At 37.8% G+C, this 22864-nt stretch overlaps 2 protein-coding genes and 1 long non-coding RNA gene across 4 annotated transcripts; 2 read left to right on the forward strand and 1 right to left on the reverse strand.

Moving 5' to 3' along the window:
• Nucleotides 1-50: 50 nt before the first annotated feature.
• LOC148725516 (uncharacterized) lies at nt 51-12791 on the reverse strand. Of its 2 annotated transcripts, XR_015990754.1 has the most exons (3): nt 2685-3287; nt 625-719; nt 51-409 (listed from the first exon to the last, which is right to left on the reverse strand). It is a non-coding gene; the product is annotated as an uncharacterized LOC148725516 (long non-coding RNA). The 2 variants fall into 2 exon arrangements; XR_015990755.1 differs by lacking the exon at nt 2685-3287 and adding an exon at nt 12696-12791 and having other exon boundaries at nt 391-719.
• LOC111325248 (protein eva-1 homolog C-like) lies at nt 1798-12159 on the forward strand. Its single transcript, XM_088730655.1, has 4 exons — nt 1798-1999; nt 6253-6549; nt 7289-7609; nt 7989-12159. The coding sequence occupies exons 1-4, from the start codon at nt 1921-1923 to the stop codon at nt 8177-8179; spliced, it is 888 nt and encodes a 295-aa protein (XP_088586781.1). The 5' UTR covers nt 1798-1920; the 3' UTR covers nt 8180-12159.
• LOC111325309 (uncharacterized) lies at nt 12544-21375 on the forward strand. The gene is made up of 3 exons (XM_022929120.2): nt 12544-12779; nt 18407-18730; nt 19087-21375. The coding sequence occupies exons 1-3, from the start codon at nt 12704-12706 to the stop codon at nt 19428-19430; spliced, it is 744 nt and encodes a 247-aa protein (XP_022784855.1). The 5' UTR covers nt 12544-12703; the 3' UTR covers nt 19431-21375.
• Nucleotides 21376-22864: the final 1489 nt, after the last annotated feature.

A 22864-nucleotide genomic window follows, 5' to 3' on the forward strand; every position in this document is an offset into this window, starting at 1 on the left:
AGAATCTGGTAACGAGTTCCATTTATCTATATATCTGTGCCAGAAAGAGAAGTTTAAGATATTAGTTCTTGAAAAAGGTTTCCAAATCTTCCTACTACTTCTTGATCTAGTGCTAGCACGAGAGAACTATAAATAGTTATCAAGCTTAACTCTCGAGAAACCATTAATAAACTTAAATAGTTGAATCATTGATAGATATTCCCTACGGGACTTAAGTTCCATTCAGCCAAGGGATTGCAGACGTTCGGTGTAATCAATAGGTCCAGCAAGGATCCAGCGTGAGACAATTCTTTGGATTCTTTCAAGTTTGTCTGACCGGTAGGCTTGATGTGGATTCCAAACGGCATATGCGTATTCGATGATAGGACGAACCATTGTTTTTTATCCAATTATTATTGCTTCAGAGCACCTGCCAAATGTGCGTTTTAGTAGACCCAAGATCCTGTTAGCTTTAGCAGCTATCGTAAGGACATGATTTTTCCAAGATAGATCAGATGAGATTGTTACATGCAGATGCTTGTGGGTGACTACTTGTTTCAAGGGTAAAGAGTTGATGGAAAACGAACACTGTCCATTAACCTTAGATCTTGTTATTCTCATGTACTTACATTTAGCTTCACACACCTTTAAAGTACACCAGTTGGACATACAAAGTAAACCAGCTTGAATTGGAATTGAGACTTCATTGACGGTTGCTGAGTTGTGGAGTAAAGTATCATCTGCAAACATATCACTAGAATAAGGAACACATTCAGGGATTTCATTTACCTACAGTGAGAACAAAAAAGGCCCAAGAATACTCCCTTGGGGAACCCCTGAAAGTAGCCCAGCTGGAGGTGGAACCGTCAATAACGACCCGCTGACGTCTACTTGAAAGGAAGTCACACAGCCAATTTAGAATTTGTCCTTGTATACAATATTGACTGACTCTATGAATAAGACGGTTATGAGGTACCGAATCAAAAACCTTCGAAAAGTCTAAAAACACAACGTCAGTTGTTTTTCCATTGTCTAACGCTGAGGCCCAGGTACGGAACAGATGAATCAGTTGAGATGTGCATGATAATCCCGTTCTAAAACCATACTGGTGGACACTTAGTGGATTATGCTGATCAAAGAATGCTGAAATATGCCTTGCGATAGGTTTCTCCAGCACTTTAACCACAAGACATGTTAAGGAGATTGGTCGGTAGTTAGTTACAGTCTATTTAACTCCCTTCTTAAATACTGGCATGATGTTAGCAGATTTCCATTCATTGGGTAATTAGCCTAACTTCAGAGAAATGTTGAAAATCTTTGATAAATCCAGTGGATAAGTGCCAACAAAACGTACTGCGCTATTCATTGGAGGATATAGTGGGAAATGTATTCTAGAATGCATTCCATAAAGTTTGTCTTGATAAGAATTAAACTCACTCAAAATTTTGAAAGCTTTCTCCGAATGAATGATGTAATCTCAACAAATAGATAATCTTAACATCATCAACAAATGTATAAGGAGCAAGTGCTTTGGTGAAAAATGCTTGAAGGTGATTCAAAAGAGAGCATGGGCATCAATGGTATGTTTTCTGGTTGTAGAAGATGAGACGAGAAAAATGATCTAAATAATGGCAGACAAATTTTCGATGTCAGTCGTAAATTATTTCAAAGATCAAGTTTTAAAGAAATGAATTGAACACCATATCTGATCGGTATTCATTATCAAAAACACACTCAGTGTCCTAATAAATTTTTATCACCAAAGGTTTGGGAAATCATTGGAGCGGAGGTCCAAATTGACGCGAAATTTTCATTAAGGTGATTTGAACAAGATGAAGCTTTTTAGCCTAGACCCTATTGCGACAGTACTTAAAAGAAAAATTCACCAGCGCTACTCAGAGGAAATCAAGTAGTAAGGTCAATTCATCCGCACTGAGAGCGATGCATCGCTATTATTATCTTCTGCTTCAAGGATTCTTTTTGCTTGTTTCCGACGAGGAATTTTCGTTTCTCAATAATGGTGAGTAACATACGGTAGACCTTTGATCCTTTGACTATCCGGCGGACACCGAAATTACCAACAAAACATTATTTGTTTGATCTAAATTCTCGGACAGTTTAGCCCTTTTAACACCGGCAACTTCTCAACACACTACCAAAATTAAAAATAATTTCCTATTTACGTGACCAAAGTTTGTAAAAAGGGTTCAGCGTGTTAAACTCGGGCAGGCAAAGCTGCAGGTTCCATCATAGATTTGAGATTCTCTTTGAAAGGTTATATGGATACGACTATAGCCAAGGTCAGTTACCCAAACAATTCCATCCTTTCGGTTCGTAAATGGAAGTTGGTACATTGTTCTTAAAGAATCGAAATACAACCACTAACTTTTTTTTGTCATCTTGATGTTAAGGGAGACCATTAGCTATTTTTCCACAACGACGACAGAGACCTTCGTACACCTAAATGGTGATAATCATTTTTTTTTCTGAAGAAATGTATCATACAAGTTTCGTCTTCCGCTACTTCGACTTTGCTGAGATACATTCGAGTTAAGTTAAATCTTAAGAATTCTCTCACTTCCTCTCTTTGTTAAATGTCAACATAAAAGGTTGTTTTTTTTAGTTTTACTGTTAGAAATATTACTAAAATTTGAATTTTTCACGCAAATAATTAGCAATATATCTAAAACAGATATATATCTTACCGATCCTATGACTTTTTGTGGCTCTTTCTGGAATGCTGTTTTTCCCTTGAGTTGAAGCTAAGATAATTAAGATGTTTTGACTTAGGAAAGAAATAATCAAACCACAAATAAAAACCATCGACTCCATTAAGAATGCTCCATAGGGTTTTTCCCCGCGCCAGATCTGGAGGCGAACATAGCGCGAGATTTAAGAATATCTAATTTTCTAATCTCTCTTCTGAAGAGTGGTCGGCTCTAAAAAGTCTTAGAAAACGCAAAGACATAGTTATCAAAGCGGCCGATAAGGGCGGCTCAGTCGTTGTTTGGCGCACCGACCTCTACCAAAAAGAAGCTTTGCGGCAACTTTCTGACACCTCTTTTTATCAAAAGGTCGACAAAGACCTCACTGCCAGCAATTAAAACTCCGTCAAGAATAAGATCAACCAACTCATAACTAAACAAGAATTGCCGGCCACAGCAAAAAATCTCATCATAACCACTCCTAGAACTTCTCGTATTTACTTTTTACCTAAAATTCACAAACCTAACAACCCGGGTCGGCCCATTGTCTCGGCCTGCAGTTGCCCTACCGAACTTATCTTCAGCTATCTAGACAAAATTATGGCTCCCTTAATCTGAAACACTACTACGCTTAGCCGAACTAGTGCTTACACTCAATTGTTTTTCATTCGGAAACAACTTCTTCAAACAAACCAGTGGTGTAACCATGGGCACCAAAATGGGACCTAGCTATGCCAATCTTTTTGTAGGTTTTGTCGAACATCAATTTTTCAGCCAACACAACGGGTCCAAACCTGAACTCTACGGTCGATACATCGACGACTGTATCGGCGCTACCTCCTCTACCAGAGAGGAGCTCACTCAATTCATAACCGCAGTCAATTCTTTTCACCCGGCTCTGAAATATACCTGGGAAATTTCTGACAATTCTTTATCATTTTTGGACATCAAAGTTTCATTTGAAGGTAACGGTTTATGCACTAGTGTGTATTACAAACCTACAGACTCGCATAATTGCTTGTCATATTCGTCTTCGCATCCATCTCACGTTAAGAATTCCATTCCTTTTTCTCAGTTTCTAAAACTTCGTCGTTTATGTGGTGATGACTCTGATTTCCACCACAAATCAGAGTCAATGTGTTAGTTTTTCGATAAACGTGGTTACCCTGTTTCTGTCGTTCAAGCGGGTTACCACCGCGCCCAACTTATTGATCGACATTCAGCCCTACAAACGTCGCATAAGGAAGATTCCGACCGCATTTCATTCACTCTCACGTTTCACCCTCACAACCACTCAGTTAAATCCATCATTCTTAAAAACTTTAAATTACTTCAAAACGATCCAGAGACAAACACTATCTTTTCGCAGCCTCAGCTCATTTCATTCAAACGCGACAAAAACATGGGCAATTTTTTGGTCAGAAGTTCTTTTCAGACTAATGACCAACCAGGCACTTTTAAATGCGCTCGTGCACGATGCAAAACGTGTCCTTTCATTCACAACACTGATAAAATATCGGGACCTAAACGATCCATTAAGATCACCGATCACTTCACGTGCACCTCCGCCAATGTAATTTATTGCATAACTTGCACTTATTGCAAAAAGATATACATCGGCGAAACAGGCAGAAGACTAGGTGACAGATTTCGAGAACACCTTCGAGACGTGGAAAGGAACGACAAGGACACATCGAAACCAGTCGCTAGACATTTTAATTTACCTAACCATTCTAAGCAACATATGGCAATCTGCGGTCTTTCCTTACACTTAGGTAGCACGGAAAGCCGTAAAAATCTTGAACAAAAGCTCATCTTTCAAACCGGCAGTCTAAATCCCACAGGGATCAACGAACGCTTTTCATTCCACTAATTTATTCTTGTTTTTCTCGTTGCCATGTTCCCACCAATAACGTAGCTTTATTTTCTGCCTTTCAAAGCACACACAACCCACAATTCCTCTATTCGCTCCGACGAAGGGCTAACGCTCGAAACGTCAGCTTTTGTAATCGTTACGGCGGCCAATTTACCATTTCAACTTTGTTGACATATCCAAATTATTTCATTACTCCCACCGACGCAGCCCCAAACAGTTTCTTTCGAAATTATCAGCCTTTAAAGATATCAACATGTAAAACTGACATGGCAGCTCAATACGATCGCACGATTGTTGTCTAAAAAGGTATATTAAAACAGTATAAAAAATACAGTTTTTTATTAGTGAACTCTATGGTTTCCAACAACTATACCTATGATATCCATTGGCTCTCTGCACCTGAAAGAGAGGTTAGAAGAAAATAGAAAACCAGGGGAAAGATGTGAACAGATTCAAAAGTTTACACATGCTCAGATATCGATCTTGGCGAAGTGCTATTTAAGACGTAATGTTTTGGGAGTAAAAAGAGGGGATCTCTTGAGTGAGATTTATTGCGTTCCTTTTTAATGATTTTTGTTTTTTAAAATTGGCTCGGTCTTAACCACATACAGCTCCTATCAAATGGCCAATTTTTGATAAAATCTGCGAGAGCTGATCGAAATATTCAGAAAAATAACGAATTAGAGAATACTGGCAAGGGCACCTGAAAGACTGAATTTTTTTTGAAATTCAAAAGGTTGGGCAAAATCATTTCCATATTGTGGCAAAGGATGAAGAAATTTCACCGAGGGAAATATTTCTGCATGTTATTGGAGATGATATTGCCATGGTAACGTCATAAATATTAAAATACCTACGGTTGAAGGCTCAATTGAAGCCTTAAAATGATAACGATATCATATCATATCATATCGATATGATATGTATGGTAAATATCTTGAGGGAAAACTTTGAGATAATTTACTAGGTTTCCTTTGATTCGTAACTCGCGCTCTGATTATTATTACATTCGTAAATGCTCTAACGAGCCACCTTAAAAACGCTTTTTAGAACTAAGATGATTGTCTCCACTCTTAGTTGCAAGAGTGGTTAGATGCTTTTAAAATTTCATTTTAACGTTATTTTACCCCTTTCGAATAGGCCAGAAAAGGTAAACCTTTAATGAGCCAAAATCAGGGAACTAATTGCTGTTTTTATTACCTTCCATTGTGAGATTATACCGGCAACATTTTTAAGATTCATTCTCGGTCAGTACAATGAAAATTTAATCAGTTTTTTGAGTGAGACAGCACGCAGTATCATCAGTGAACAAGACTTGAACACATCTTGCTGGAAAAAGCAAGAATCAAAATGAGGTATTTCGTTCGGGTTGACTTTTTTTAATAACCGCAATATTATAAGTGGATGTATGTAATACAAAGTCGAGGCTCTGTGACGAAAGTATCCATCCATTCATGGTTTCATTTTCTCACTCATTCACTTCGTCACCTGCCCATTCACCTATTAATTCACCCGTTCATTCTTATTCATTCGCCCAAGTAACCACTCATTGACTCATCCATCCATTCATTCTTCAATAAATCATGTCATTCATTCACTCGTCCTTCTGTCCGTATTTGACCGTATAGTCATTGTTCATTCGCCCAGAGAGGTCTGTTTTGTTGAGGTTGTAATTTAATTATATCCCTTTAGGAGCGATGTATCAAGTGAACGCCTTCAAAACCAAACGCATTTGCCAGGACGACCTGATGCACATAAATTGTACGGCCCCCAAGGTGCTCAAGATCTACCATGTATCCTACTGTCAAACGAAAAGTGACAATTGCATAAGGAAAACTGAATCTTGTGCTCCTGATAATAAGACAAGTTTGATAAGTAAGCATTGCAACGGACACGAGGAGTGCAATGTCACAGTCGATACGAGTACCATGGGAGACAATTGTCCAAACATGTCGGCCCTCAAGTATCTGAATGTCATATATGGCTGCGGTGAGTAATGAATTCTCACAATAAACGATAATCACTTTTTAGGGGTGAGACAGCATGAGGTAGTAGACAAAACTTGTGCATTTTAGATCTCCTCCTGGTGGATAACCCAAGAATCAGAATGGGGGCTTTCCTGGATATTTTTTAAATTATTGCGAATCTATTTGTAAATGCATGTTATTTATACCCGGGGCTATGTTCAGAAAGTATCCGTCCATTCGTGGCTTCATTCATTCACTTAATTAATCACTCAATCAAGTAGTCATGCACTGGTGCCTACATTCATTATTTAATCATGATTGCATTGACGTCTTCATTCGTTTCACTTTTTTTTTTCTCACTCAAAAAGCTTTTTTGTTGAAGTTCTAACTCATCTCCTTTCAGGAACGCCGAATAAAAACCAAATTTACCTGTTACTGAGGGCGACTCGATGCACATAAATTGCTCGGCCTCAGAAGTGCTCGAAATTTTTAAGGCAAACTGCTTTCGAAAGGAAGACGGTAAAATTTGCACAGAGAGGAGGATGAATGATGTCAACACTGCTGAATATTGTGCCCTATTCGTGGCTTCATTCATTCACTTGATGACTCGCTCAAGCACTCACTCACTTACCTGTCCATTGCATTTATTCATTCACTGATCCATTCATTCATCATTCATTCATGCACGCATTGACTTGACCTTTTTTTTTCTTGTTCAGAGAACTTTTTCTTTATTTATGTTCCAAATCATCTCCTTTTAGGACCGCCGTATAAGATGAGCGCCATTAAAACCAAATACACCTGCCAGGGTGACTCGCTGAACATAAGTTGCTCGGCCTCAGAAGAGCTTAAAATCTTTAAGGCAGCTTACTTGCGAGAGGAAAACAAGAAAATTTGCACAGGGAGGAGGATGAATAATGTCAACACTGCTGAATATTGTGCCCCAGATGATAAGACAAATTTGCTAAAAGAGCATTGTGAAGGACACTCAGAGTGTAATGTCACAGTAGATACAAATACCATGGGAGACAAGTGCCAGTGGATGTCAAACCCTAAGGATCTGAATGTTAAATATGGCTGTGGTAAGTAATGAATATCCACAATAAAACACCAAAATATCATGATTTACATTATGATCCTGTCACAAGTTAAACTCTGTTTGATATGTTTTTGAAATTAGGGAAAAAAAATACAGAATTGGGATGATGAGTCAAGTATCACAGAAGAAGTAATTTGTTTTCCCTTGAAAGCTTTACCAGAGCTCGAGACCGACTCGGAAATAAAATCTGTATGTTTAAGCATTTTTAAAGAGCACAAGGAATAGAGACGGGAATGAAAAAAAGCATAAAGTTGGAAAACTTTCTTAAAGACCCGGAGCTGAAACCGGTTTTAACCTCGCAAAGCTGTGCCCCCAAGCTTGATCTACGCAGGTTAAAATATCTTTTTTTTTATGTATTGTAGAGGACGTATCATCCACGAACGAACCCTCGTTTACCACCGAAAAGAAGTATACCACAGTAATAGCAACGACTTCCTCAGAGGAATGGTACAGAAGTGGCTATGAAATATATAATACTGGATACAGCAATCAAATCTCTCATGAGATGATATACTTGCTGTTTACAGTAAATGTTTGGTTTCGGCTTCTGTAATTATGAAGTTGCCAAGTAACAACTGAATTCCACAACCGAGAGTCTAAACAAACGACTATGTGACACCAACTTGCCTGTTGCCCATCAAGGGATATTACGTTGACCCTTTATTGTCTATTTAGTAACAACGCGTTAAACAATTCTTCGAGTGTCGTTTATTGCATTTTTCTAATAATTCCAACTGAAGGTAATTATGATTTTAAGAAAAGGGTGAATATCATCTTCTGACAGACATTTTTTCTTGAGCCGTTTGGATTCGAGTTCATGTTCGTGTTCGAGTTCGCGTTGAACTTCGAACTAGTTCAGTTTTAGAAAAGCTTTTCATGATAAAAATTAGTGATAATAATTTTGAATATACATACATACATACATACATATACTTTATTTAATCTCGAATTTGGAGTTTCGAGTTGGAACGTTTCGACCTCGCTGAGGTCATTTTCAAGCTGATGAAAAGGAAAATTTTTACATATATGTACTAAATTCAAGACGTGGGAATGATAAAGGCGATAAAATATGGAAATATGTAAACGCTAGGCGTAAAATGGAAGTGATAAAATTACAAAGGAGACAATACGAATAAATTGATATGAGAAATGACCTCAGCGAGGTCGAAACGTCGTTCAAAATTATTATCACTAATTTTTAACTTCGAACTGGACTTCGAGTTACGTTTCGAGTTTAGAAAAAAAGTGTTCATGGACCTGCAAGCGATTTTAAATCTTCTAACCTCAATAAACTGTAGCTCTGACCAGGATATATTTTGATGACCTTCGTTCGCGATATGAAAATAGGGGTTGACTCCTTAAATATATCGTCTTGCCACTTAGTCCCTGGGTTTCTCGAAAACTCAGAGCCATTATTCTGACTTACTTGTGCTACTTCCAATTTAGATGACTTTCGTTCGCGATATGAAAATAGGGGTTGACTCCTTAAATATATTGTCTTGCCACTTAGACCCTTGGTGTCTCGAAAACTCAGAGCCATTATTCTGACTTACTTGTGCTACTTCCAATTTAGCGTGCTAAACTATTTTATAGTGAAATATAGTGCTGTTCTTATTCGCATCAGACAAGAGCTGGCTTTGGAATCACACGGTAAACATGGCGATGGAACGAAGAAATTATTGGGCGCGAAATAAACACAATGAAGTAAAGCTGGTTTAACACGACCTAAATAATTCATGACCATGAGTGAAGGCTGAAGTGGATCTTTCGTACCTTTTGGTTTCCGATAAACTATTTTCACGTCACACACTGCTCTCAAACCTTTTGCTTGTGACATGTTTTTAACCATACATTTTACAAGTATTACAAAATGTTTTATTTACAGTATGTTTGATTGATGAAAATTTTTTTGATCAATCTCAAGATGGTAATGTTACGTTATGAATCACGGAGCTAAATAAACAAGAGGTTTAGAGGTTTTCTCGTTAGCTCCCCGTACATTTTAAGTTGCAGGTAGCAGCAGGTAAGAAAAGGAAGGAAACAATAAATAGATAAATGAATAAATAAATAAATAAATAAATAACAAAAATAAATAAATAGATAAAATAAAATAATCAGTGGGGAAAAGTTAATAAAACTGTAAAAATTGGATATGAAGGTGGCTTCATTTTTTCTTGTATAATTTCTTCGTCTAAAAAAAAAAGCTTTAAGATCGTTTGGCTCACCAATTGAATATTTTTTTTTACTCATCTTCAAACCCTTTTGCCGCATCAGTGGTTTATCCTCTATCGATCCTTATATTAAAAGTGACAACAACAGCTAATTATAGTCGGCCATGATATTTAAAATATATATTTAACTGCCACTAACGAGGGAACGCTCTTATGATCGAAGTAGCAATCAGTTTTAATCTTGTAACTAATTGGTTGTGAAATCAGCGCCATTTTCACCTTCAGACCAATTCTGAGAAGTAGCCAAGCATTCCTGGATTGCTTTATACATTCAAATTTGAAGTTTCGTCTTTGCTTGTTTCCTTTCTGCCCGTGAAAACGATTAAGCACTAAGAAATAACGTGTGAGAGGAACTACTCCACAATAATCATGATAAATGATGTCAAGATTACGAAAGAAAGCGAAGATTATTGTGAAAATACTTATACAGGTGGTGAGTAGCCTCAGTGAACGGAAACTTTTATCCGAATTGGGAGGAATATGCGACGACAAACCAAGTTGTAGCATTCTTTTGACGCATGAATCTCATGATGTCATTCAAATTCCCTGCCGGAACTTGATTTTGAGTTTGCATTTTGATATTATATACACGAGAGTGCATGTGTACGTTTGTTAGAAATTTTTTTCAATCATACTGTAATGTTTACATTTTTATATCCAGAATTTAAATGATGGTTGCTTGAAAAATAATGAATTAAAGAAGTTAGGATACAAAACGACACTAAAAGTTTGTTCTGCAACCAAAAAAAAAACGTCTACAATCGACCACAGAAGTAAAGGACTGCTTTAGCCATTCGACTCTAAGTCTTCATTTAAAGCAGGAATAAACAGAGTTCCCTCTTTTAATTCTGGAATAAATGATTGTGGTTGGTAGGAAAATATTTAGGAGAGAGACAACGCACACTGTGTGCCATCAAGATATTCGTTCAATTCTGTCTTTAGTAAGACAACTGAAAGCCATATTCCTTTACGTTTCGTGCTGTTTTGCCCCCTTTTTTATCACTTTCTTGTGTGTACCCCTTTCGAATAGTCTCTCCTGTCTTACTTAAGCTGCAATATTAATAGTACAAAATGAAACATTTTGATCAAATCGAAATTAGCATCTTTTTTCAATTTTTAGACGAAGAAATTCCGCTATTACCAAAAGTCACTTAAAAGACCACCTATCGGCTTCCCAGGCGACTAACTTCTCATTAAATTTGTTCAACGTTAAGAAAGTCCAGTATTCTTACTAAGACGATCTACACTAACGGGTGCACAATGGCAGTCAGCACAATAGCTCACAATGAGAGCTCTGGAGTACCCGAAGTTTGGATAAGGGTAGATATGGGGTGAAATTACAAACAAGTTTCCTATAAAATATAACCCTGACTCAAATGTTGGCGTGTCAATTAAAGCAGCATTTCACCCCTTCTAATTGCGTGTCTTCTTTCTTACGTAGTCAATTGTATTACATAATTCATGACAGTTAGTAATTCTCGCTTTCTTAAATTTCCCGACGTGAGTTGAATATATTGTCCCTGTTTGAATCGTGCTAGTCATCATCGAATGATCTGCAAGTCCTACAACCAAGGGCACAGTACAGCCCATTCACTTAATGCGCTGTTGGATGGTTTCTTTCTTAGTTGAGAAGTGCTGATTATGAATTGGCTGGTTTAAAGCTTGAATGAATCAAAAAAGGAAACCAAATTGTGTGATGTGCAAGTTCTATAACTGAGGGGTCAATCTAGACAATTACTGTAATGAACTGTTCGATGTCTTCTAACTTAGTTGTCGAAGGATGACTACCAATTGATTTGTTTAAAGCTGGACCGAGCTCGAAACGGACACCACAAAGAACTGTCAATCTAGACATTTATTGAAAATCTCTGTATTGCTCTCCTTATAATGCACTATTCACTGTCTCCTACATGGTTGTAGAGGGGTAACTTCTAATTGACTTGTTTTAAGCTGAACTGGGCACGGAACAAACACTACCATGAAGCAAAGGAAACAGCAGCTTTGTAGGTCTCCAGGGGAGAAGTAAAATCTAGTTAGGGAATTCACAAAATTATCTTAAGCTTGTTGGATAACCCTATAGACTTGCCGCGAATAAATGGATACTTTCGTGACTTTCCGAGATGTTTCACATAGCGCTCCACAGAGAAAGTGAATGCGTTTGTTCTTAAATTAACGTCTTCCTCTCTATTCATAACAATAAGCAATTTCAATTAATTTTGATAAACGGAAAACTTGTTAGTGTCCCTGGCAAGAATTGTGCATGTTTTGTCGTGATAATCGAATAAACGATTCTTTATTTGGATGAAGTCTTGTTTAAGAATGTTTTACTACGTCGATAATGTTCAAAAGGTAGAAAACACACTGCTTTGAAAATAAATGAGCTAGAGAGGAAACACAAATTAATTCACTTATTTCGTTCAATTTAAAATTCCGCTAAAATATCTTCAGAGATGTGCCGGAATTGACAAGCTCGCACCAAGGACGAGTGTCGCAGAAATGTGAGGCTCACATGAGACTTGGCTATTCAGATATAAGCATTCTCGATGAAACAAAGCTACCAGTTAGGTTTATACAACATCGAAAAACACAAAAATACACAAAAATTAGTCTAATTGTTGACACAAAGGGTGCACCGATTTTGATATATAATTCACAAGATGTTAATTAGACGCGTCAATTTAATTTCGCCACCAGAAAAAACGTAACATTTCTGTGTTGTTAGCGTGTAGTCGTACTTCAGGTCGTATCGCTCCTTCCAACCTCAGTTCACTAGAGCTTAACTTATTGTTGTAGTGTAACATATTGACTTCGAAAAGGTAGTCGCCTATAATCACTTACTTTCAAATATGTCGGCTGGGCGGTGCTGGATTTTCCTGATATCCTTGGCTTCCATTGTCACCGTCTTTAATGGAGTAAGAGCAGGTAAGGCTTTTGTTGTGCAATAGATTAAAAGAAATAAAAAGGTTTTCTCATAAGACTCCTAAAAAATATTTTGTTTTGAACGATATCATCGTGTTTGCTTCGGAATATTTTCCATAGAGAAAAAGAGACTTATTTAGATAACGCAACATAAATATTTACACCAAGTTTGTGGCAAAAATGTATAAGATAGTATTCCTTAAAATTTTCAGCTTGTTTTATATTTTTGAGCTGTTATCAATCAATCCATTCTGGAACACAAATTTCAAATTCTAACAGAAAAATTATTTGTTTATTTTTTTGTCTTGTTTTTAACTTCATTAAAAACACCGAATGAAAGAGGAAAACTCCACAAGGTTCAACCTTGTTCGAAACATAATTAGCTTTTTCATTTTCAAACGTTCGATAAATTCTATTCATGAGAGTTACATAATCCTTACGGTTCTATTTTAATATTATTTATCTGTGTTCTAATCACCCAACAAAACCTTTCAGGCAAGACTTTAATGAAAAGAAGAGGTGTAATATTTATGTGTTTGTATCGCCTGTCTCTTTGGTATGCGCGCTTTCGTATTTGGACTTCAAACCTCATTTCTTTTGTTCTTTTTTTTTCATTTGTAACAGATGAAAATCAAGGAATGATTTAAGTCCAATTGCTTTATTATAAATGTTTCAAAGAGATAAACAAAGTTAATCCTTTTGAGGTTCTCTTTGAAAAGTTGAACGTAAATTCGAAGAAGACCTTCTACCAAACGAAAAGACAACGTCACTTATTGCCATGAATATTTAATGTTTAAAAGAATTACAAGAAATCTAATCCTGTTTTTATGTCTACCGATCAATATGTTTTAATAAAAACTGATGAAATACGATTCTGTTTTTTTAAATCATCCGCATAACTGTATCTCCCACCTTGGCAGGAAAACCAATTCTTTAACAGTAAATTAACTGTCTAAACCGCAGAAGACACTGATTTAACACCTTGAAAAGCTCGAAAGCGCTAGATCCCTTGGCAAACGCCAAACAAAAAGAAGTGTCGCATGTTTTTTATTGGGAAAAATAGCTGGGCACGCAAGAGAGATGTGAGAGCGCAGATACACCGTTAGGCAAATATTTCTTGTCGACAATTGAAGATTGAAGAAAATTCCCCTCGTTTGAAAAAAGACCCACCAGAAATTGTACATATTCATTTGCAGTGGTAAAAACTTAAATCTGACGAAAACAGATTGTGTAAGTAATTCTGAAAACTATCAATGAAACTGTATATGCTGTTCCGTTTTTTCCCTGTGACAATTTCTACACATGTCTTTTGTCATGGAAAACTCAATGATTAAATTAAAAGTAATATGGCTGAAACATCAAAAATATTTCGTACCAACTGCTGCACCGAATTAGCGAAGTATTTTTCTGTTTTCGGCACAAATATAGTTTCGTATGTTTAAAAAAGACTCAAAACTGTCGATGTAGGACGACAACTGTACTCGGCTGATTCGATATTTGTATATTTTAATTACTTTATTCGCTCACGACACTCCAAACTCAGCTCGACTCTTTTCTAAAACACATGCACATGATCCATAGCAACGAACCGACCTGTCAATTCACATAGCAACGCAAAAAAAATAAATAGATAAATAATTGTACAGGAAGCGGCAGGGACACAAAACAATTCCGTTAAAAAAAAAAAAACTTACAAAGTAAAGAAATGCTAATTTAACTGAAAGAGCACTATGGATTGAAAGATGATCATCTGAAAAAAATAAAATTACGTTCACTCCGCATATTTTGACTATAACAAATGCTAACTGTAGAGGGAAAGGTGAGTTAGGTGTTCCAGGATCTGAAACGGGTAATAAGGCAGCCGAAATCTTTTTGTACTCGCTCTTCAGTACAGCGAAGCGAGGAAATATTTTAATCAGCCACTAAAACCATCAACCAATGACCTTGAATCTTAATCTGGATGTTACTGGAAAATCATAAGGGTAATATAGGGAAAAGTAAACATTTTGCAAAAAAAGCTGATTTTCAGAGCTATCATATCTTTCTCAGCAAGAATGAACGTTTGAATCGATCAGGTGGTTTGTTGTTACTACAACGAAACTAGATTAATAATTTGTTTAAGAAAATTTCGTTCCCGTTATACACAAGAAAATGACAGAAACAATGAAATAACTCAGTACCCAGTTAACGACACTTTTGCATGGCTCTCTGCTTTTGCTTCGTTTTAAAAGGCTTGCAAATCTTCTTGATGTGCTACTGATGTACTAATTCAACCTATGTGAAACATATTAACGCGTTCTCTTAAAAGTGTTATTTGTCCACAGCGAATTTATAGTCTATGGACGTATAATAAACTGAATGACGCACCTATTTTTACTGGTTTTTAGTTCTGATCTATTGGAGGACAGACGCATAGATGACGTCACCATTAACAATTTTTTTGCTTCTTTACCATATAGCAAATACATTCTACTTGCCGTGCGTATGTCCAGTTATAGACCACAGAATACGTCAAAAAGGGATAAGGAAATCGGTGAAACACTCAGCTGGGTCTTGTGTGCCCCTCTTACAGTGAAACGAACTCGACCTGGGCCACCCAACGTTTTTTAGCCAATCACAAGACAAGTTCAAAACAAAAAAGATAGAAATTAGTTCATCAGCGGACCAATCACAATAAGGGTCAAATTTAACTGTTCGTTTGACTGGATCCGATGTAAAGATATGCGAAAGCTTATAGTTTTTTTTTAAGCAAAAAAAATTTATATATTTTTCATATCTCTTACGGTAAAGGTGAATAAATATTTACCGAATGGCGGCCGGTAATTTAGAAGACTAAACTGACTAAAGGTAAACTTACCAAATTGCGGCCGACTCACTTTATATAATATATTTTCCGAAACACGGCCCGGAATGTCGAAGGCGAGAGCTTATGTAATTTACTGAATATTGCGGCCGGGAATTTTGAACACGAATCGGGCTCGATCAACGTAAATAAATTTATCAAATTACGGCCGGCTAAACCTATAAAATATATTTTCCTAATGACTACCTGGAATGGAATGACGAAGGCGAAACGGACTCAATGTAAGTATATTTACCCCATTATGGCCGGGAATTTTCAAGACGAAACCAGCTCAACACAAATATATTTTCAAAATATTATTGAAAAACGACCTTATCTACAATTTTACCGGGAATTTTAGTAACCAATCACAAGGACAAGGAAAATTTCAAATTTAGCCTGCGAAGCAAGCCCTGGGGGAGAATAGGGGGGATTGGGGCGAGCGGAATGTGCGGAGGGGAGAGGGAGGGCTTGCCACAGACCCCCACTAACCAACGAAATTTCCGATCTCATATGGACGAAAAATTCCCGTTGGCTGAGAGCAACACGTTGTCAATCAACCCTCGAACTAAACAGTCTTCGCGGTGACTACCTTTTAGAAAATGGCGGATGAAGGTGATTTCGAGAAGTTCTGCCCTCAAGAATCGATGTCGAAGTAGAATATTCGTGGCAGCCATCCACTTGTACAAGCTCAGGGCCTTGATAAGAATGGCGTCTTCATTCTCAAACTTCCCTTAACCACAACATTGCAAAGCCGATGGACGTTGGATCCAAATCATCAATGTTTAAATTTGTATCCATCGCTGAAGTTGAGGGTTGTCCTTTCGTCGGCGAGTCAAACAACGCTTCCCTGCTAGATTTAGGTTTTGCATGTGCCGGGGAGCGGACACGCAAGCTCTTTCTACCTGGACTTTTTCCTGTCGGTGTTGAGAACTTTCGTTTCGACGAAACATCACGAGAATCCGAACATTGAGAGGCGGCCTTATTCAACAATTCATAAAACTAGCAAAAACTGTTAGCTTTTCTTGCACAAGGAAGGTATGTAATTTGCATGTGCGACTTATTTTCGAAGTGAAAACCGACCGTTCGAAGGCGATCGGCGAAGACACACTGAAATTCTTCCCTTTGAGTCTGATTAAAATTTTTACAAAACTCTTGAAGCCACTTTCAAATTTAATTCTTAAATCTAAATCTACTCCACAAAACCGGCAAACTACGTCTTTTGGATTAACTTTTGGCTTTCTCCCTCTCTTAGATTTTGATTCCAGATTCTCCTTGTCGTCCCACATTTCTCACTCTCGTGGAGGAAGTTTTAGTTGTTGTTTTGACAGTTTGCATGGTTCACTGAGCTCTCGTTAACGACGCTTTCTGATTAGTTAGTTTTAAGAGGCAATTTGAATATATCAACAAAGTTGAAATAGTAAATTGGCCACCGTTACAATTATAAAAGCTGACGTTTCGAGCGTTAGCCCTTCGTCGAATCGAATAGAGGAATTGTGGGTTGTGTGTGCTTTTAAAGGCATTTTCTGCCAATTTATCATTTCAACTTTGTTGATATATTGAAATTATTTCGTTACCCCCACCGACGCAGCCCCAAACAGTTTCTTTGGAAACTGTCAGCCTTTATTAATTTTAAGAGGCGCTGACAGACATATGCAAGACGATACAAATATGAAAATAGGGGGCGTTTCGTTGGTTAGTGGGGGTCTGTGGCAAGCCCTCCCTCTCCCCTCCGCACATTCCCCTCGCCCCAATCCCCCTCTTTTCCCCCAGGGCTTGCTTCGCAGGTTATTCAAATTTAGTTTATGCATGTATTACCGGCGGTTGATTCCGTTTGCGTTGTAGTTTGAAAGTCGGGAAGTGTTTCAAACATTTACTGATTTGAGGTAAAACCGTTTCGCCTTTAAAATTTCAGGCCGTGTCAATTCAGCAAATACATTTATATTGAGTCCGTTTGGTCTTCAAAATTCCCAGCCGCATTATTCGGTAAATTATATAAGCTTTCATCCTCGACATTCCAGACCGTGTTTCGAAATATGTATTTTATATATATAAGTTAACCCGTTCGTAATTTAATAAAAATCTTTACGTCTGAGTCCGTTCAGTCTTCAAACTTCCCGGCCCCACAATTCGGTAACTTATATAAGCTTTCTTCCTCAAAACTCCATACCCTATTTCGAAAAATATTTGTTATAAAAATTTACTCGACCGTAATTTGGTAAATTTATTTACGTTGAGTTCGTTCAGTCTTCAAAACTCCGTGCAGCAATACTCAGTAAATTATACAACTTCTTGTCCCCGACATTCCAGACCGTGTTTCGAAAAATAAATTTCATTAGCTTACCCAGCATTATTCGCTACTTATGTACGTTGAGGCTGTTCAGTCTTCAAAATTACCGGCCGCCATTAGGTAAATATTTATTCGCTTTTACCGTAAACGAAATGAACAACATATTTATTTCACCGAAAAAAACTAGAAGCTTTCGCATGTCTTCACATCGACTCCAGTCAAACGAGCAGTTTAATTTGACCGCTAGTAAACGAACTCCCATTCTTTTGTTCCGTAATCGGCTAAAAAACGTTGGGTGGCCCCGGTTGAGTTCGTTTCACTGTAATACGTTTTGACGTCATCTCTGATCTATACCTGAGCAGACGCGAAAATGCCAGGTTTGAGTGCTGCTGCATGAAAACTCAGTTTCCTTTTGAATAGTAAACTCGTCCTACTCTCCTAAGATACTTAGTACCAGCTCATTTTTTGTCTTTACAAAATTGAAAATCTAACTTCTAGAAATAGACCGACGACTTGTCCGCTCAAAGTACGTCTGTGAAAATGACATGATGCACCTGACCTGTCGTCCATCGTCTGAAGTTCTTCAGATTGCGGGTGCTGACTTTGGTGAATCATCGCTTAGTATATGTATAAAAGGAGAAGTATCAAGTCCGCGATGTAAGCTATTAGAAGTGACGGACATATTGAAGACCCGATGTGACAACAAGGAAATCTGTTCGATCGCGGCAATGAACAACAACTTTGGCAATCCTTGCGAAGGGATGAACGTCTCGGCTAAACAAAGGAGTTCATCTGTTTATCTGAACGTCATGTATGCTTGTGGTAGGTAAATTGTACCCTTGTCATGGTCATGGGTGGACCCAGGGCGGGAGAGAGGGAGCCGCGGGTCTTCGTTCTCGACAAAAAACATGACATTTCAGCGTAATCGTGCAGTCACATCATATATTGTAGGTATGGGGCCAAAACGGCTCCCTCCCCTTTCTAAATGGTTTCTTTGTTCTTTGTCCTCGATCAAAGGTAATTGATGAATAGCATATATCTTAGTGATTTAGATACTCTTTCTCTTCAAGATGTCTTATTTAAAGACTTTTAACCTTTTTTATCCTTTTATTCATATTCTATCTTTCTGGTAGCTTCTATTTCTAAATGATAACCCTCTTATTTTCAACATCCCACAGTAAAAGCAGTGAATGGTGGACAGTCAACAACGAGAAAGACAACCCTCACACAACCGACGACTTTCATTTCCACTAATGGGAATGATGCCATAAACGCCACGAACACAACTGAACCGCCGATGAACAGTACCGCGACGGCGGACGACACGCGTACGCTACCTTTGACAACGGCCAAGCCAAACATAAAAATAGCTGCCAAGTTAGACAAAGAAATACCTGTATTTGATCCGAGCATGCCCGTGTATCTGGGAACTCTCTCGGGCTCTAAGCGTGTAACGAGCTTTTCTTCTTTGAGTTTCCTCACCTGGATTACCGTATTTGGTTTAACCAAATGTTTTTGCTGATACAAGTCAGACGTGTTCAAACTGCTGCTGTTTTATTAATCCCTCTTGCCGAACACATCCCTAGTACAGACACTTTCAGATGGACGTTTCTTTGTCTCTCTTACAATTGGTATGTCGTAAGAAAGGCAAAAGGGCGTTCACTACTTGTTGGAACAGACAAGCCGGGCTAGACAATTCAAAACCGAAAAGGCCTTTATGCGAATAGTCTTTTCCGATTTCGACAAAAGGCCATTGACTTACCTTGCCAAATTTTTTGATAAATCAGATCTTTACGAATAGATCTTATCCTAGCCAGTTAACACTGACCAGTGGTGAGTTGCAGCCAGTGTTAAGCGTCTTTGGCATTGTCCTGGTTCCTAGATCTGGCGTATAGAAAGCCGTTTGCTGTCCTTTTCTGAGCGTCGTTTTTTTCTACAATGTAATCTAGTAACTGAATTTTGATTACTCAAAACGCCGTTGTCTCTTATTTTGTTGTACCTGAAAGGCAAGAATAGATACTCGGTAATGGTTCATATTAAGCTAAATATCAGTTGTAATCAAAGGTAACGAAACAGCAGATATAATTCAAAGGTTGCTTGATCTTGAGGAAATGCAAAGTTTTTCTGATTTAAGCTCTGCAATCGTTTTCGAATGCTTGCTTTTGCTATAGTGTACAGGAAAGCTTCAAGGATTTCAGGCTAAGGCAGCTAACTTTTTTTTCAAACAATCCAGTTTGAGTTAGCACAAGGAAACGAGACTCCCGTGACTCTGTGTTCCCCAGGGTAGGAAATTGTACACTTCTATTACTTACTTAATTATTATATGATTGTGCATTTCTATTCTCAGTTCAGATTCTAGTGCTACACGCAACTTTTGAAGTTGGTTTGGTATATAATCAAAATCCTTGCCATCTCCAGGTATTATTCACAGGTCTTAAGTACTCTAATAATAATGTTAATGGTTTAATTGATAGCTGGAAGTCGCATAATTTTAGACTAAGGTTCGGCTTTTTTCCTCTAATCATGAATTATCAAGCGTGGGAGTCTAAGCACCCTCAAGGTAAAAGGATTTGAACGATTTACAAGGAAACCATTGAGCTTAGGAGAGTACCGTTGACGAACGGTAATGGGGACCTTAAGCAAACCACGACTGCGACAGCGGCAAGGACGTGGCAAAACAAAAGATCTAATAGGCAGAAAAATAGCTCAGCACTTGCATTCAAAACTCTGTACATTTCTTAGCCGTCCTCTACATAACAAGCAAAACTTGCATTGTCTGCGAACGAAAACTGAATTTCTATTAGGAACTCATAACTGCCTATATGCTTCATGCTGAAGTTGAGGTGTGACGCCGTAAGAGACGGTAAGCACATCCAAACATTTTCTAAAGTCTAACTAAAAAAGGAGATTACTTTTTTTTAATTTAGCGACCTCTTCCTTAATGTTGCCTTTCCGACTGTTTAAAGTCCTTAGTGTGATTAATCGAGCACGGTGTAACAACCAAGAGAGTAATAGATATCACGAAGGCAAACGACGAAATAGACAAATTTACCAAGGGCCGTTTGCTTCCAAGGTGGGGAATGGTGAATTATGAGAGGAAGCTGCTCTTAAAATATTGTGTTGAAAAAAAATACAAATAGAAAGAACAAGAATGATTCGAGAAAATGCATCGCTAAAAGGACTTGAAGGTGAATTTTCAGCAAATAACGCAATCATGGATGAGATATGGTTTAAATTTTTTACTAATCGTCCCATGTAAATATGGAAACCTTTTTAGAAGACTAGCTTTAAACTCGCAATTTCTTGTAACTGTCCTAACTCTCCTAAGCCAAGCTTACATGGCAGTGTTTACATTTAATAACATTTGATAGATGACGAGGTTCAATAATAACTTTCTAGGGGACAATTTTCTGCTTCATGTTTATAGAACAATATGTTTAAATAAAAGGCCTTTTGTTTATGATTAACATTGTCGTCTGTAGCATATTTGGACATACTCAGTATGAATGCCTTAAGATATCTTATGAAAAATTATATTCGACATGACCATCACGACCGCACAACAGTCAACTAATAGCGAGAAATTCGTAGCTTCCCCAAGTCAGCGTTGGTTTGTATTGTTTTGAGCTTTTCAAAAAAATTAAAAGCACAAAATGATATCAGCCGAGCTCTCTAGGATACTTACAAAACAGCAGGAAAATGATACTCACCATGTAATTAGCGTCCTTTGTTTCAAGGAAATGAAACGTGCACATTCTTTCACATTTTTGCAACTTTGGAAGTTTATCTGACGCCGTCAGGTCAGATGTATTAGACAGGATTTCAACGAAGACGAAATGTTTTCTGTTACATCAATTTAGCTTGAAGAAATTTTTCGCACCAATTCTCTAATTAAATAAATTTCTACACGATAACAGCAGGAATAGTAGATCAAAATGCCGCTCTAATTCCATATAAGGCCTTATCGGCAAATTTTATGATATTTGTAAGGACAATGAATGTCTCTTGAATCCCTATATACATTGCGCGCTAGAGGAAACAGCAAAAGAGGTAGGCATCATTATTAATTTGTTATCTGAAATAAGAGGCACTTATGATCAAGCATTTGAAATTAAATTTGTATCAACCATTTGGCGGGAAGCGGCTGTCGACTTCCGATGCTTGCTTTTAAAAAACCATCTGGAGCAAATTAACCGTTCCGGAGAATCCGTCCAACACGTTGATCAATTTCGAACTTACGATACGCAAGCCTTTGGCGAGCCCTTACTTATCACTAGCCTCAGATAGGATTGTAAAGGAAAAACGATAACGACTTTTCTTTACAATCGAATCGAGGAGGAAGAACCTTGAAGTCTTTCACTTACAATATGCGACTTGTAAGTGCCCTGGTTTTACATTCAGGTCAATCACTGAGAGGCAGCTACTTTCACGGGAACAGCATTGAATTGGTTTAACAGTGAAAACTTCAGTCTAAAATCTGAACGCTGTCGAACGTCTAGAAACGATCCACGAATAAGAAACATTATCTCTGAAATAAATCTATTCTTGGATTAACCTTTTTCGACTTGACCGCATGCGACTGCCAACGCGTTATATACTGGTCAGCGGATTTGAAAAAGTTACCAGTAATCGAAGGAAGGTGAGAAGGAGGAAGTGTGGTTTCCTTTCCGGGCTCAGCGAGTCTAAGTCATGGCTTATTTTTCGGCATGTATCGTCCTTTCAGGCAGATGGTCACAACTGTATATTATTAGGGACTGCAGAAAGAAGGCAAGAATTCGATCACAATCATCTCACAGTCAACCACGTTCTAAACCCCGCATATTCAAATATGGGCGCACATCATCAGGTGCAGCAAAAGTACGTAATGGGGCTTATACAATAGCATCCTCCTTCAGGGACATAGAGATGTGATTTCGACCTAGTTACTAGGCAAATCCTTGATTTAAAACACTATCG

This window comes from Stylophora pistillata, chromosome 8 (assembly GCF_964205215.1).
Source record: "Stylophora pistillata chromosome 8, jaStyPist1.2, whole genome shotgun sequence".
Lineage (NCBI taxonomy): Eukaryota > Metazoa > Cnidaria > Anthozoa > Scleractinia > Pocilloporidae > Stylophora > Stylophora pistillata.